Genomic DNA, 14,079 nt, shown 5'->3' with positions numbered 1-14,079 from the left:
GAATTAATTCTCAATAAGCCATATATAACAAAAAATGAATTACATTTATTTTTTGTTCATTTTCATTAAAGTTTTCTTGTGAAGAGAGAGGATTTGCAAGAATTCATCTAAGCCAGAGAAAACATTAAAGAAGTGTGTCAATCATTCAGCTTCTGGATAATTGAGCAACTAATGTGTGACCCTTAGGATTTTGTATGCTCTAGAGCATATGTTTCTCTCACCCAGTACTCAAAAAGATTTCTTGGATCAATCTTATATTTTGTTCTGTCTTATTTTATCATATTTTGTTATATCACCAATTATATACCTTATATAACATTTGTTCCTAATTCAAGATAAACATATCTCAACATCATCCTCTGAGTGCCAGTAGCAAACTTGGAATATATTTTCCCTAAAATCCAATTACATGGCAATCATGATCTTTACCCAAATGAAGACAAAGTACAGAGAAAGACATTTCACTCTAAAATCAACAGGAAAAATCCACCCAATGTGCTCTTTAGCTCTAAGTACATGGGATTCAAAGGAATAAACTTTCTAAAATTAAATATTTCAAAATTGTGAGTGCTTTATGTGCATCAATGCCTTCCAAAATTGTCATAATGTTCAGGCCTTTAAGTTATATTATTGTTAAGATAGAGTTAAATAAAAATATTTTTTTCTCTAGAATCTTTCTCAGAGCTTCTTTGACATCTTTGTTTCTCAGGGAGTAAATCAAAGGATTCAACATGGGAGTGACTAAGGTGTAACATAAGGAAGCCACTTTACTCAGCTCAGGAAATCTGTCAGGGATGACATACATAAAAACGATGGCACCGTACAGTACACTCACGACTCCTAGGTGAGAGCTGCAAGTGGAGAAGGCTTTCTTACGTCCCTCAGAGAAGCGCATCTTTAGAACCGTGGACACAATATACATATAGGACACAATAATGACAATTATGGTAGGCAAAATAATAATGCTGCATAAGAAAAAGGAAACTATCTTATGAAGGTAGAGATCAGAACAAGAAATCCTTTGAAGTGGACGGTAATCACAGTAGAAGTGGTCGATAGCTCGGGAAGCACAAAAGGACAAAGTGAATGTCACACTGGTCAAAAGAATCGAGCTGATGCAGCCACAAAAATAGGAACCAGCCACCAACTGAATGCAGAGACGAGTTGACATCTGGACAGAGTAGAGGAGTGGGTTGCAGATGGCAATGAAGCGGTCATAAGCCATGACTGCCAGGAGAAATGCCTCAGCCACAATGAACAAGGCAAAGAGGAAGAGCTGGGTCACACAGCCAGCAAAGGAGATGGACTTGTTCTCAGACCAGAAGTTGATCATAGCTTTGGGTGCAATAACAGAAGAATAGAAGAGATCAATGAAGGAGAGGTTGCCTAGGAAGAAATACATTGGTGTGTTCAGCCGGGGATCAGTCATAATAATGGTCATCATCCCCACATTCCCTAGAAGGATCATGGCATACACAAGCAGAAAGAGCAGGAAAAGGAGAATGTGGAGTTCTGGGCGGACCCTGAAGCCTACAAGAATGAAGTCAGTCACTTCTGTGTGATTGCTTGTTCCCCTGTCACCCATGGCAGAAACCTGCTGAGAGGTACAAGGTAAAATGAACAAATGAAATCTGGGCTTTGTTTATAGTGACATAAATATTTTCTTTAATGTAGAATAAATTATTTACATCTTAATTAAATATTGCATATAAAATAATTTTAATATCATGAAGAATCAGGAATTTGGATTAGCTAATACTGGTTCTATGAGGTGGTTATTCTATGAAGCAGTGAAAGATGTTATTGGGTTACTGTATTTACATCATAATTTGGGGGACTCTTGGTGGCTCAGTTGGTTAAATGTGTCTTTGGCTCAGGTCATCATCTCAGGGTCCTAGGAGACCCTCAGTGGTCTCTGCTCAGTGGAGATCATGCCTTTCCCATTCCCTCTGCTCTTCCCTCCAAAAATAAAGAAATAAAATCTTAAAAAAATAAAAATAACAGCAATGTCAACAATAGCCGAACTGTGAAAAGAGTGGAGATCCCCTTCAACAGATGAATGGTTAAACATGTGGTCCATATACATAATGGAATATTCCTCAGCCAGAAGGAAGGATGAATACCTAGCTTTTGCATCAACATGGATGGGACTGGAGGAGATTATGCTAAGTGAAATAAGCAGAGAAAGTGAATTATCATATGGTTTCACTTCTTTGTGGAACATAAGGAATAGCACGAGGACATTAGGAGAAGGAAGGGAAAAATGAAGGGGTGGAATTAGAAGGGGAGATGAATCATGAGAGACTATTGACTTGGAGAAACAAATTGAAGGTTTTAAAGGGGAAGTGGGTGGGGGGAATGGTTAGTCCAGCGCTGGGTATTAAGGAAGGCATATACTGCATGGAGGACTGGGTGTTACACACAGACAATGAATCTTGGAACACTACATCAAAACCAATGATGTACTGTGTGGTGACAGAAAGTAATAAAAAAAAGTTAAAAAATTGAAAAAGTAAAAAAAGAAAAAATAAAATAAAATAAAAATAAAAAAAGAAAAAAATTAAAAAAACAAAATTTGGCTGAATATATACCAAGTTATAACATTATTTTGTCTAATTGTAGTCACATTTTGAATATCTATTCTGAATATATTAAAGTTAAATAATCATCTTTACTTAAAATAAGAGTATTACATAGACCTAAAATATGAGCAATACATTTAATGAGTATGACAGTGCTGTAGCCATTATGATTGCCTCTCAGTGTTTGAATCATTAAATAACAGTAACAAATATATAAGAAAATATTTTTACCTTTTTTGTCTCCATCTATTTAGTTTCCATTATCACACTGCCATTTTTGAAAATAGAATAAAAAATGAGATGTTATTCTTAGGTTAAAATTAATAACATCAAAAATATCACTAAGCCTATATCACAGTTTCTAAAGCTCCTTCCAAATATATTTTCATTTACTCAAGTCATTGCTATTCCTCCCAAATAAATTAACTGTTATTGCTCCATTAGATATCTATATCTATATCTGTATCTATAGATATATCTACAGATATATATATACAGATATATATACAGATATATATATATATATATCCATTAGTAGTTATGTAGTTTAATATATTCCATATTTGGTTTGCCTTTTTAATGAAGCAGAGATAGAAGCTGATGAATATTCCAATACTTACATGACAATGAATGACTTTTTTTTTATCAAAGCTGCATCAGTTTGAGGACTTTCACTCTTTAGTCAGGGCAAGTAAACTTAAGGAATATATATATGTATATATATATATAGAGAGAGAGAGAGAGAGAAAGAGAGAGAGAGAGAGATCCTTTCTTGAATTCTATTATGCCTTACATATCTTAAAGTAAGGATAATGGGATAACCATGGATATTTAATGACCATAACAACCTTGGGTCTCCAGAGTCCATGCTCACTTGGTAGAGTAGCAGCAGTGATTGTGATGGTCTTACTCATTTTACTTCTGACACTTTTTTTTCAGGATTTTGCAACATTGAGGTTTTGCTCATCCACTGTGATGGATTCCACTGGGAGAGGAGTAATCATAAAGGCAATTATGGAGACATAAGTGCAAGCTCAAGGGCTGTTGTCCATGAGGACTGCAGTAAGTTCAGATATAAGCAAATAATCTAATAATAATAACCTTCTCTGGTTTTGCCTACCCTTGGGAAATTTCTCTGGACTTTATTTTCTGTATTGATAAGGAAAAACTTCTTGATAATTATCGTAGTATACATATCAGTAGGCATAAGAAAACAGCTTTAAATGCTTGTGCTACACGAGATAATTTTTAGATGAATGAATATACTAAATCATGTAATAAATTATGTTTTTTAGGCTTTGAAAAAAGTTAGAGGTTAACTTCAAATTATGATTTACATGCATTCCTGATATAGACATATTTCATGATGTGCAAATGCCCTTTAAATCACAAAGTCAGCTAATTTTTGCTAATTCTATGCTTTCTTATATTTACATGCTAAGTAGAAAATATAAGGGAAGAAGTTATAATATTCAAAAATCATTTTAAAAATCCTTAAGAATATTTATGAAAGATCATGATCTGTATTTAAAAATCCTCAATAACTATTTGTGACTAAAAGACTACAGTAAAAGCAGAAACTCATTACTTTAATAAAATTAATATTATAAGGATGCCATTTCCCCTAAATATATTCATAACTTAATTTTAATTCTATTTTTAGAAAATCCATTTTTAATTAAAAATTATTCTTAGAATTTAAACAGATTTTTACAATTTGTAGATAGCAGAGTATATGGAACCAAAGCTTTTCCTTATTGTAATGCAGTATTAGTAAAAGATTGGTAAGTATAGGAAGAATATACAGTTTATGTATTTTAAACAGGAAAATACCAATCAGGGTGAAATGATGGCTATCACATTTGGAAAGGCTGAAGGAACTTCTTGGTGACACTTTTACAATGACCCTTAGAGCAATATCGTAAAATTCAGAAAGATAGGCTACCAGTGGATACAATGTAAAAATGGAGCGTCTTAATTGTGGTCTAAGGATCAGATACGTGGAAGCAAAGAGATGTCACTCCTTCCTCAACCATCAACATAGCTTCTCTGTGAGGTTGGGAAATCAACGATACTCTGGCAAATAGCTCATATGTTTGCACAACCTTCCTAAGGTGACATTTCCCTGGTAGAAAATATCAAAAAGAACAGAAAATTGATGTCCAACTCACTGTGCCCTTTAAAATTCCGAGTTTGTGTGGATCATATTGGTAGAGCAAATTTGTGCCAAGAATACTAGTAGCAGGAAACATTTGAACTTCCAACAACTCCAATTTAGAAAATACATGGAATAGAGTTTGGTTATCCAATCCCCAAAATGTGCCAGAATCCAGTATATTTTTTTCTTATCCTTAAACTTCTCACAATGGCATTAGCAATAAAAATATTCTAGTGCTTAAAATGCACAAGAACACTTATAATCATTCATAATAGGTGGGGCAGAAAGAAACCCTCAACAGATTCAATGATTGAAATCATTCGGCATATGTTCTTTGATAATGGTTAGCTTAATAGAGGAAACAGTAACAACTAAATAATGGATTGAGAAACTCTATGAGCATGGACATTAAAATTACTTCCCAAAACTCAATGGATCAAAAGGAAATAAAATTAAATGTTGACTTAGTTTCAAGTAGAGAGAGTCAATCATCATATGGTTTCACTTATTTGTGGAGCATAACAAATAACATGGAGGACATGGGGAGATGGAGAGGAGAAGGGAGTTGAGGGAAATTGGAAGGGGAGGTGAACCATGAGAGACTGTGGACTCTGAAAAAGAACCTGAGGGTCTTGAAGGGGCAGGCAGGTGGGAGGTTGGGGGAACAAGGTGGTGGTTATTAGGGAGGGCACGTATTGCATGGAGCACTGGGTGTGGTGCAAAAACAATGAATACTGTTACAGTGAAAAGAAATAAAAAAAAAGAAAGAAAAAAATGTTGACTTTTAGCTAAATAATAAATTATATCTAAACTTCTGCAGTATAGAAAAATAAGCACTTAGAGGCATATATAAAAGCATTGTAGGTAAATTTTTTTAAAAGATTTTATTTATTTATTTGACAGACAGAGATCACAAGTAGGCAGAGAGGCAGGTAGAGAGAGAGGAGGAAGCAGGCTCCCCGCTGAGCAGAGAGCCTGATGTGGGACTCCATCCCAGGACCCTGAGATCAACCCACTGAGCCACCCAGGTGCCCTGTAGGTAAATATTATAAACAGGTAAAACAGAAAAATTGATATTGATCTTCTATTTTAATATTGAAATAGAAAAGAGCAAGTCAAAACAAAAAAAATGAAAGAAAGTAAATGTTATACATAAAAATTCATGAAAAAGGACAAATTTGGATAATATAAGATATTCACATGGCTTAACTTTTTTTTCTATTGGCTATTCTCATATTTTTTATTAAGTTCTTAATTTTAATTCCAGCACAGTTAATGTACAGTGTTATATTGGCTTCAGGTGTACAATATAGTGATTTCTCAATTGTTGTATACCTTACTCAATGCTTATCATGATTACTTTATTCTTTAATCTTACTCAATGCTTATCATGATTACTTTATTCTTTAATCTCTATCCTTTATTTCCCCCATCCCCCTATCCACCTCCCCTCTGGTAAACATCAGTTTGTTCTCTATAGTTAAGAGTCTGTTTCTTGGTTTCCCTCTCCCTTTTTTCTTTGCTCATTAGTATTGTTTCTTAAATTCCACATATGAGTGAAATCATAGTGTATTTGTCTTTCTCTGACTGACTTCACTTAGAATTATCCTCTCTAGCTCCATTCATGTCATAGAGAATTGCAAGATTTCATTCTTTTTGAAGTGGTTGAGTAATATTCTATTGTGTATATAGACGACGTCTTCTTTATCCATTCATCTATTGATGGGCATTTGGACTACTCTCTCATAATTTGGCTATTGTAAATATTGGTGCAATAAACTCGGGGGTGCATGTATCCCTTTGAACCAGTGTTTTTGTATTCTTGGTTAAATAGCTAGTTGTGAAGTTACTGGGTTATAGGGTAGTTCTATTTTTAACTTTCTGAGGAATCTCAATACTGTTTTCCACAGTGGCACCAGTTTGCATTCCCACCAACAGTACATGGGGGGGGGGTCCTTTTTCTCCACATCCTCATCAACACTTGTTTTTTGTTTTTGATTTTAGCCATTCTGACAGGTATAAGGTGATTGCATAGCTTACCATTGATTCTTGGAAAGACTAGTAAAATGTACAAAACCCTGGCAAATGTAACAATGGAAAAACAGCAAAATTAAATGACAAGTATCAGGAATAAAAAAGGGATGGCATTACAGATACTCCTGACATTTAAAAAAATATATATATAGCTGAATCTTGAACAATATGGGTTTGAACGGCATGGGTCCACTTCAATGCAATTTTTTTTTGTTCAATAAATACAGTACGGTGCTGTAAGTGCCTCTTCCTTATGATTTTCTTAATAATGTTTTCTTTTCCCCAGCTTATTTTAGTGCAAAAGCAGCATATAATACATATAACAGACAAATGTTAACAAACTATGTTATCAGTAAGGCTTCTGGTCAACAGCAAGTTATTAGTAGTAGTTACAATTTTACAGAATCAAGAATTTTATGCAGATTTAAACTATATGGGAATTCTATGTTCCTAATGTATGCTCAGGGGTTCAGCTGTATAATGATTTTTATAACAAAAAATAGATGATTTTTTAAAATAAAAATATTTTAAATAGGGGCTCCTGGGTGTGTCAGTGGGTTAAACCTCTGCCTTCGGCTCAGGTCATGATCTCAGGGTCCTGGGATCGAGCCCACATCGGGCTTTCTGCTCAGCCTATTTCCCCCCCCCCCTCTTCCTGCCTCTCTGCCTACTTGTGATCTCTCTCTCTCTGTCAAATAAATAAATTTTAAAAAATCTAAAAAAAAATATTTTAAGTAGATCAAGATGATGTATAAAGGAGAAATATAAATTTTAAAATATCATCTATAGAAGTTAAGTTTTAATAATAATCTTCCAATGAAGAAGGATTATTTGCTAATTCACTTCACTAATGTTTACTATCAAACATCAATGAAGAAACAAGATTGGGGAACCTAAATGACTCAGTTGCTTAAGCATCTAACTCTTGATTTCCACTCAGGTCATGATCTCAGGTTTATAGATTGAACCTCACATAGGGCTCTGTGCTCAGCAGGGAATCATCATAAAGTCAGTATCTCCTAGCTGTATTTATGAGTCTGTCATTAGTCTCACATAGGAATTAAAACAAAAATTATAGGTAAATCTGTCTCATAAGTTTAACTTCAAAAGTATTAAAGTTTAGAAGCTGGATATGACATGGATTTCTTGACAAATTTAAGAAAACAGTATCAACACACTTTACAGGATACAAATTATAAAGGCATCAATCACATTTTAGTTTTGCGTTTAAATAAAATTAGATTTTTTCCAGAAGTTGAAGTCTGCTTTTATTTTTACAGATCTCAAAAAAGACAGTTAACTGCTTAGTGACTTACTTGCTGTTATAAAAGCTCTTTTTGGTAGAAATTTCATATTATCTTGAAAAGAACTTGTATCTTTCTTTTTAGATTAATTAATTTTACTGTTTTGAAGCAAAGTATTATTATAAAAATGTATAGAAAATGATAAATGAAATTTAAGGAAGTGTCTTTTTCTTAATATGAAGAGTTAGACTTTAGTACTTTGAAATAACAAATGACATCTTGCAAACCATCTGTATGACAAGATAGAAAGACATAAGGATGTATCAGACTTTGTTGTATTGAAATTCACAGTAAACTTTAATATAAAATATTTCGCCTTGAGTTCAAATTCCAGTTTGAACCCTAACAAGTTGTGTTACCTTAACCAGTTGTGTTACTTTACGCACGTCAAATCCCTCTCATCTTGAATTTTCTCATGTGTGTAAACTTAATGGGACTTAACTTGAAAGGATTCTGTCAACTAAAAATTTTTGGTTTAAATATAAAGTATTATTTGTGATGGTAGAGAAATAGTGGAAACTTTATCTGTTGACTTTTTATTATACTTTAAAGCAGAAATTTGCCATGGGTGATGAGGACAGAGCCAACCACTTAGAAGTGACTGACTTCATTCTTGTAGGCTTCAGGGTCCGTCCAGAGCTCCACAGTCTCCTCTTCCTACTATTCCTGATTGTTTATGGGATGGTTCTTTTGGGGAACCTTAGCACGATTGGCATCATTGTGACTGATCCCCGGCTAAACACACCAATGTATTTCTTCCTAGGCATTCTTTCTATTATTGACCTCTCCTACTCCATGGTTATTGTACCCAAAGCCATGGTCAACATCCTGTCTCAAAAAATGTCCATATCTTTTGCAGGTTGTGTGGGTCAGCTATTTCTTTATGCACTCCTTATGGTCTCAGAGGCTTTTGTCCTGGCAGCCATGGCCTATGACCACTTCATCACCATGTGCAACCCACTCCTCTACACTGTTTTGTATCCATTTAGTGGCTGGTTGCTATCTCTGTGGCTGTCAGTTCCATCCTTCAAATCGGTGTAACCTTCTCAATGTCTTTCTGTGCTTCCTGAGTCATTGATCACTTCTACTGTGATTCCAACTCAATTGAGAAGATCTCCTGTTCCAATATCTTTATGAATAAGAATGGTGTCATTTAGTCTGGCTGTGCTCATTTTTTTGCTCACAGTAGTCATTATTGTGGTATCTTATATGCATATTGTGTCTGCAGTCTTAAAAATCCACTCCAGGGAAGGGAAGAAGAAAGCCTTCTCCACTTGCAGCTCCCACCTGGGGGTTGTAAGTTTGCTCTATGGGACTGTCTCCTTTGTCTACCTCACACCTCCAAGTAACCCTGAACTTTGTAAAGTGACTTCAGTATGTTACATTTTGTTCACACCTATGCTGAACCCCTGAATCTACTCTCTAAGAAACAAGGATATTAAAGATGCCATGAAAAAAGTCCTATGGAAGAAAAAAGTTGTACTTTAAATCTGCTTCCACATGTTCTGTTCTTGTACCGGCTGATTTTATCTTCTTGATCTTTTAGACTCAGGCATTTTAAAGCTCAGGTTTATTTAAAAAAGAAAACCCCACCCCTTCAAAGAAAAATGCTCCTTAATAGTTTTATTCCACAGCATTAATAACATCCTGTAAAGAAAGCTCCAAATAACATATTCACTTTTTCTCAAGGCAATGTTAAACCTGAAAATTCTGGATACCATGAAAATCTGCTGCATTTCTATAAAGGGTTATGTATTTCTCACTCTGCAGGCAATAATATGTTATGCAAATGGGGAAGTATAGAATATTATAGTTTTGCTTCCCTGTGTGTGTAAGTAATATAGAGATGCAGAAAATACCTAGCATAATTATTAACATAGAAACTGTGAAACCCAATTGTTTGCACGCTAATTATAGTATAAATGTTAGTGGTGTACTTTGTTTCCCATGTCAGACAAAAGATAAGAGAGCATGTGGATATAATGAGGAGGGAAGGGAAAGGTAGATAACCAGTGATCTTTGTTGACTTAATAGGCCAAAAAAGAAATGTGAAAATTGCATTGATTTTATAAGTTAAGATATTTTATTCAAATTTCTTTGAATGACAGACTCATGCCTACTTTGCTGTCATATCATAAAAATAATTTAGGATATTTACAATATGTTACAACGCATGCTCTCTATGTTTTGGATGACATAAATTATTTGTAGTGAATATGCAGTTAGTGAAGGCACCATATTAAAATGAAGAGAGCTTGAGAATCTCAGTGAAAAATATCACAAGGCCTTACAATAACCTTCATGAATAGTTGGATTATATATATGTGCAAGCATGTGTTATATTTATGTGTGTATGAGTGTGTTTATTAGTTTGGTTAAGGAGTAATAAAATTGTTATTAGTGCTAAGCATAAAATGCCAATTGAGAGAAGAGTGGTTAATGCAGCAGCAACCCACAGATTTGACAGGTATCAAGGGAAGCCAAGTTCTAGAGAAAGTTATAACAAATCACTATTTTTACAAGAGCTCTAAGTGCAAAAATGAAACAGGGCTTCAGTGAAACAGTTAATGCTTAAGTCCAAACAAAATCAAATGTGGAAAAAGCTAAATCTAAGAAATAAGGTACAATGATCAGTTTTGTCGATGTACTTGGCATTGTGAAAACCCCAAACATGGGTATCTGACTAAGCCTTCTTTTTTTCAGTTTTTGTTTATATAGCAAAGCTTTCTTTGATGAATGCACAAGGCATTCATTTTGTGGGTTAATGTTTATTAGGGTTCAAGATTTGATTAATGATTATTTAAGAGATAAAGAGATCAGCAAAATGATTTTTTTAAAAAAGTAAGGTTATATTTATCCCCTCCTCCCTAAACCTGTGGATCTACCATTATAGTTGATACTCAGTGGTGACCATTTAATTATACTTGAGAAAAACATTATTCGAGAGCAAAATAAATATCCTATTTGGCTTGGGAAAGTGATCATTGTCCTGTATTATTATTAGTCTGGAAAATACCCTTTTAAGTTTAGGTTTGACATATTTCCATTGGATGCCCATTACTGTTAGAGTGTCACTCTGTTGTAGAGCTAACAAGTGCAGGTTACTAAGAACTGTTGGGAAAAGGCAATAGAATACTGGATAAGAATATGGCCTGATTCTTTTGCTTTAGTTTTTGTCTGGTTGATTCATATTTCCTGTTTTGTAGCCTTAACAGATAAAAGTATTCCAGTGCAAAACCTCAGAAGTGGCATGCTGAAACTACTTTAAATGTTTGAAGGAATCTGGAAAAGTTGAACACCAAGGCAGATTACTTCCAAAGGTGCTCAATAAGGTCTCTGTAATTTTCTTTCAATTGCCATAAACACTTTGGTAACTTTTTTCTCTGGGTCTCCTTTGAAAAGTAGTGCCGAATTTATATCTTTATATATCAAGATGCCATTGGAACATCCCAATGTCTTACCAACCTTCTGTTGGCTTTCATTGACAAAGTCTTTTTTTTTTTTTTAATGGTGCATGGATTGTTTATGAAACACTGCTACATCCAAGAGACTTTGAAGATTACATTCTGCAACATAGACATCACAAGTTGTTATTTAGGGGTGACTTTAAAATTGTACACAAAAATCCACATGAAGAAATCTTTTAATAGTGATACCATCTCAAGAAGCGGAAGATTGAACTTGCTTTCTCAAACACAATTAACTTATTTGTTGTTTTTTACTGCAGGATTCATCTTTCTTGATTAACGTTCTTAGTTTGGATATGCACGTATATTAATTGCCCTATAACATCATGTATTGCATTTTGTCTTTAAATTTTATGTATTGTTGATGGTTATCTAATATTTAGTGTAATGATGCAGAACTTTGGTGAAGGCATTTATAATAATATTTTCTATTGCCAGGATGTTAATATTCTTTGACTCTGATAGTTGTAAATGGTAATGAAGCACTGAATTGAAATCTCACTAACATAGGTTAAAATGATTACATTAAGCATCTGTGGACAAGCACCCAGAGCTTGCTTCAATGTCTTTTCCTTAAGATAATTTCAACTTCTTATTATGAGATTTCACCTTTTTATGGTGATTGGAGAAGCTGAACTGATTAGATATTGCAAAATGTTGTAATGTTGAATTGATATTGGATTGTTTGTTACACTTATTCTTGTATGTTGAATAGAAGATGTCATTTTGTCCAATCCCCTGAAAGCAATGTAGGTCATAAAATCAATAAAAGTTTTGAATGTGTGTAAGTTATTATTCAGGAGATCTCAGTGAGGACAAAGAAACTTACTTGTGAAGCCTGGAGAGGGAGAGGAACAAGGAAGAGATGGGATAAGAAAAAAGCAATATATCCTCAATGTGAAAACATAAAAAAAGGAATTAGTTTCAAAGTAATTTCTTGATTATTTCAATTCTATAAATAAACAAAAACTGAAAACAGGAACTTTAACCAAAGACTGATTTTCTATTTGTTCATTTTTATGAAATATGGCTTCTAGGCTTTTGAAATAGTTTATTTTTTGCTTACCAATATTTAAAAACGATCTATTTATTTACATTGGCCCTGGCATCAGTTTCTTCAACAGAATATATAATATAAAATATAATATATATATAATATAATAAAATAAAATATAATATATAATACTTAGGTTTTTTTGTGGTAACTTACATAATTAACTTTGGATGACTTAAGCAAAAGCTAAATAATTAGACATGTAAATTTTGTTTGGTTCGGTCTGCATATCCACAATCGTAAGCCTGGAAAGGGTGAGTTGTTTAGTCAGCATTTCAGGAAATTAGGTGTGGGAAATTGACAAAGAATTACTTTCTTTTTTTTTTTTTTAAAGAATTTATTTATTTATTTGACAGAGAGAAATCACAAGTAGGCAGGAGGCAGGAAGAGAGAGGAGGGAAGCAGGCTCTCCGCTGAGCAGACAGCCCGATGTGGGGCTCAATCCCAGGACCCTGAGATCATGACCTGAGCCCATGGCAGAGGCTTTAATCCACTGAGCCACCCAGGTGCCCCTCGACAAAGAATTTCTAAATAGGATCTAAATTTGTTTAATGCCATGCTATTGGAAATATTTACTTCACAAAAGTTCAGTGGTAGAGGGAGTGGCATTTAACTTTAATGTCTCACATCAACATACTTAGAGAGAACTATCAAGATGTTTTGGAAGCTAAGGGTTATTGCTCTTATCACTGAGGAAGGGAAGATTTTCTGATAACTCAGGGGCACCTAACCCAGGTGTATGAGACCAGAACAGCAATGGTTAATCCTCCTCAGCATCACTGTCTCCTAAAGAGATTAAATTTAAGTTTTCTCATTGTTATTAGTGTCCCAACTTCTTTAGAGCCATCCATTATTTATTTGTGTGTTGTACTTATCAATCCAGCAAACAGTTAGACTATTTGCATGAATCAGCGTATTAATTTAAAAATCTCTGGTAAGTACAAATTTTACCCAGTATCTATCTCACCGCTAATAGAGCCCTCAAAATTCATTCATTTCAATGTACTTTGCATTTTTCCAGGATGTATTAAAATTATAGTCAAATTTTAAAGCCAGTCTTTTACAAATTCTGCCTCTGCTTTGGAGTGCTATTCCTCTCTCAGAGTGCTGGGTTCTGATTCTGGTAACTGCACTCATGAAAACTAGGAGTAGGATGGATGTAAAGGGAATTTAGCTTCTTCTATCAAGAAATGTCCTCAGGAGTCCTAGCATCTTAGAGCAGGTAGAAAAGACCTCCAACAGGGAAATGAGGGGTTTGTTTCCTATGCAAATGTAGTTGGGGTAGGGTGTCAAAAATATCAGGATATTCAAATTGTTGCAAATAATCTACATACCCAGATGTCCAGAGTTTATTCAAGTAAGAGATGTCAGAGGTATGAACGGAGATATTTTGTAATCAGCAGTTTTCTACTATTTCTACTATTTTAATCTCTGCAGCTTGAAATATGAGATTATCTTGAATGGTGACAGAAATTTCCTA

General features: G+C 34.2%; 1 protein-coding gene and 1 pseudogene across 1 annotated transcript; one reads left to right on the top strand and one right to left on the bottom strand.

Moving 5' to 3' along the window:
- Positions 1–622: 622 nt before the first annotated feature.
- Positions 623–1,636, bottom strand: LOC131837907 (olfactory receptor 9K2-like). The gene has a single exon (XM_059183559.1). The coding sequence runs from the start codon at positions 1,583–1,585 to the stop codon at positions 623–625; it is 963 nt and encodes a 320-aa protein (XP_059039542.1). The 5' UTR covers positions 1,586–1,636.
- A 7,006-nt stretch (positions 1,637–8,642) lies between these two features.
- On the top strand, positions 8,643–9,566 carry LOC131837906 (olfactory receptor 9K2-like; annotated as a pseudogene).
- Positions 9,567–14,079: the final 4,513 nt, after the last annotated feature.

Source organism: Mustela lutreola, chromosome 8 (assembly GCF_030435805.1).
Source record: "Mustela lutreola isolate mMusLut2 chromosome 8, mMusLut2.pri, whole genome shotgun sequence".
NCBI lineage: Eukaryota > Metazoa > Chordata > Mammalia > Carnivora > Mustelidae > Mustela > Mustela lutreola.
The sequence above is the reverse complement of the archived record's forward strand: the minus strand, read 5'-3'. Positions and strand labels throughout refer to the sequence as shown.

Excerpts from the sequence above, each read along its gene's own strand:
- LOC131837907 (XM_059183559.1), bottom strand. The coding sequence starts at position 1,585 with ATGGGTGACAGGGGAACAAGCAATCACACAGAAGTGACTGACTTCATT.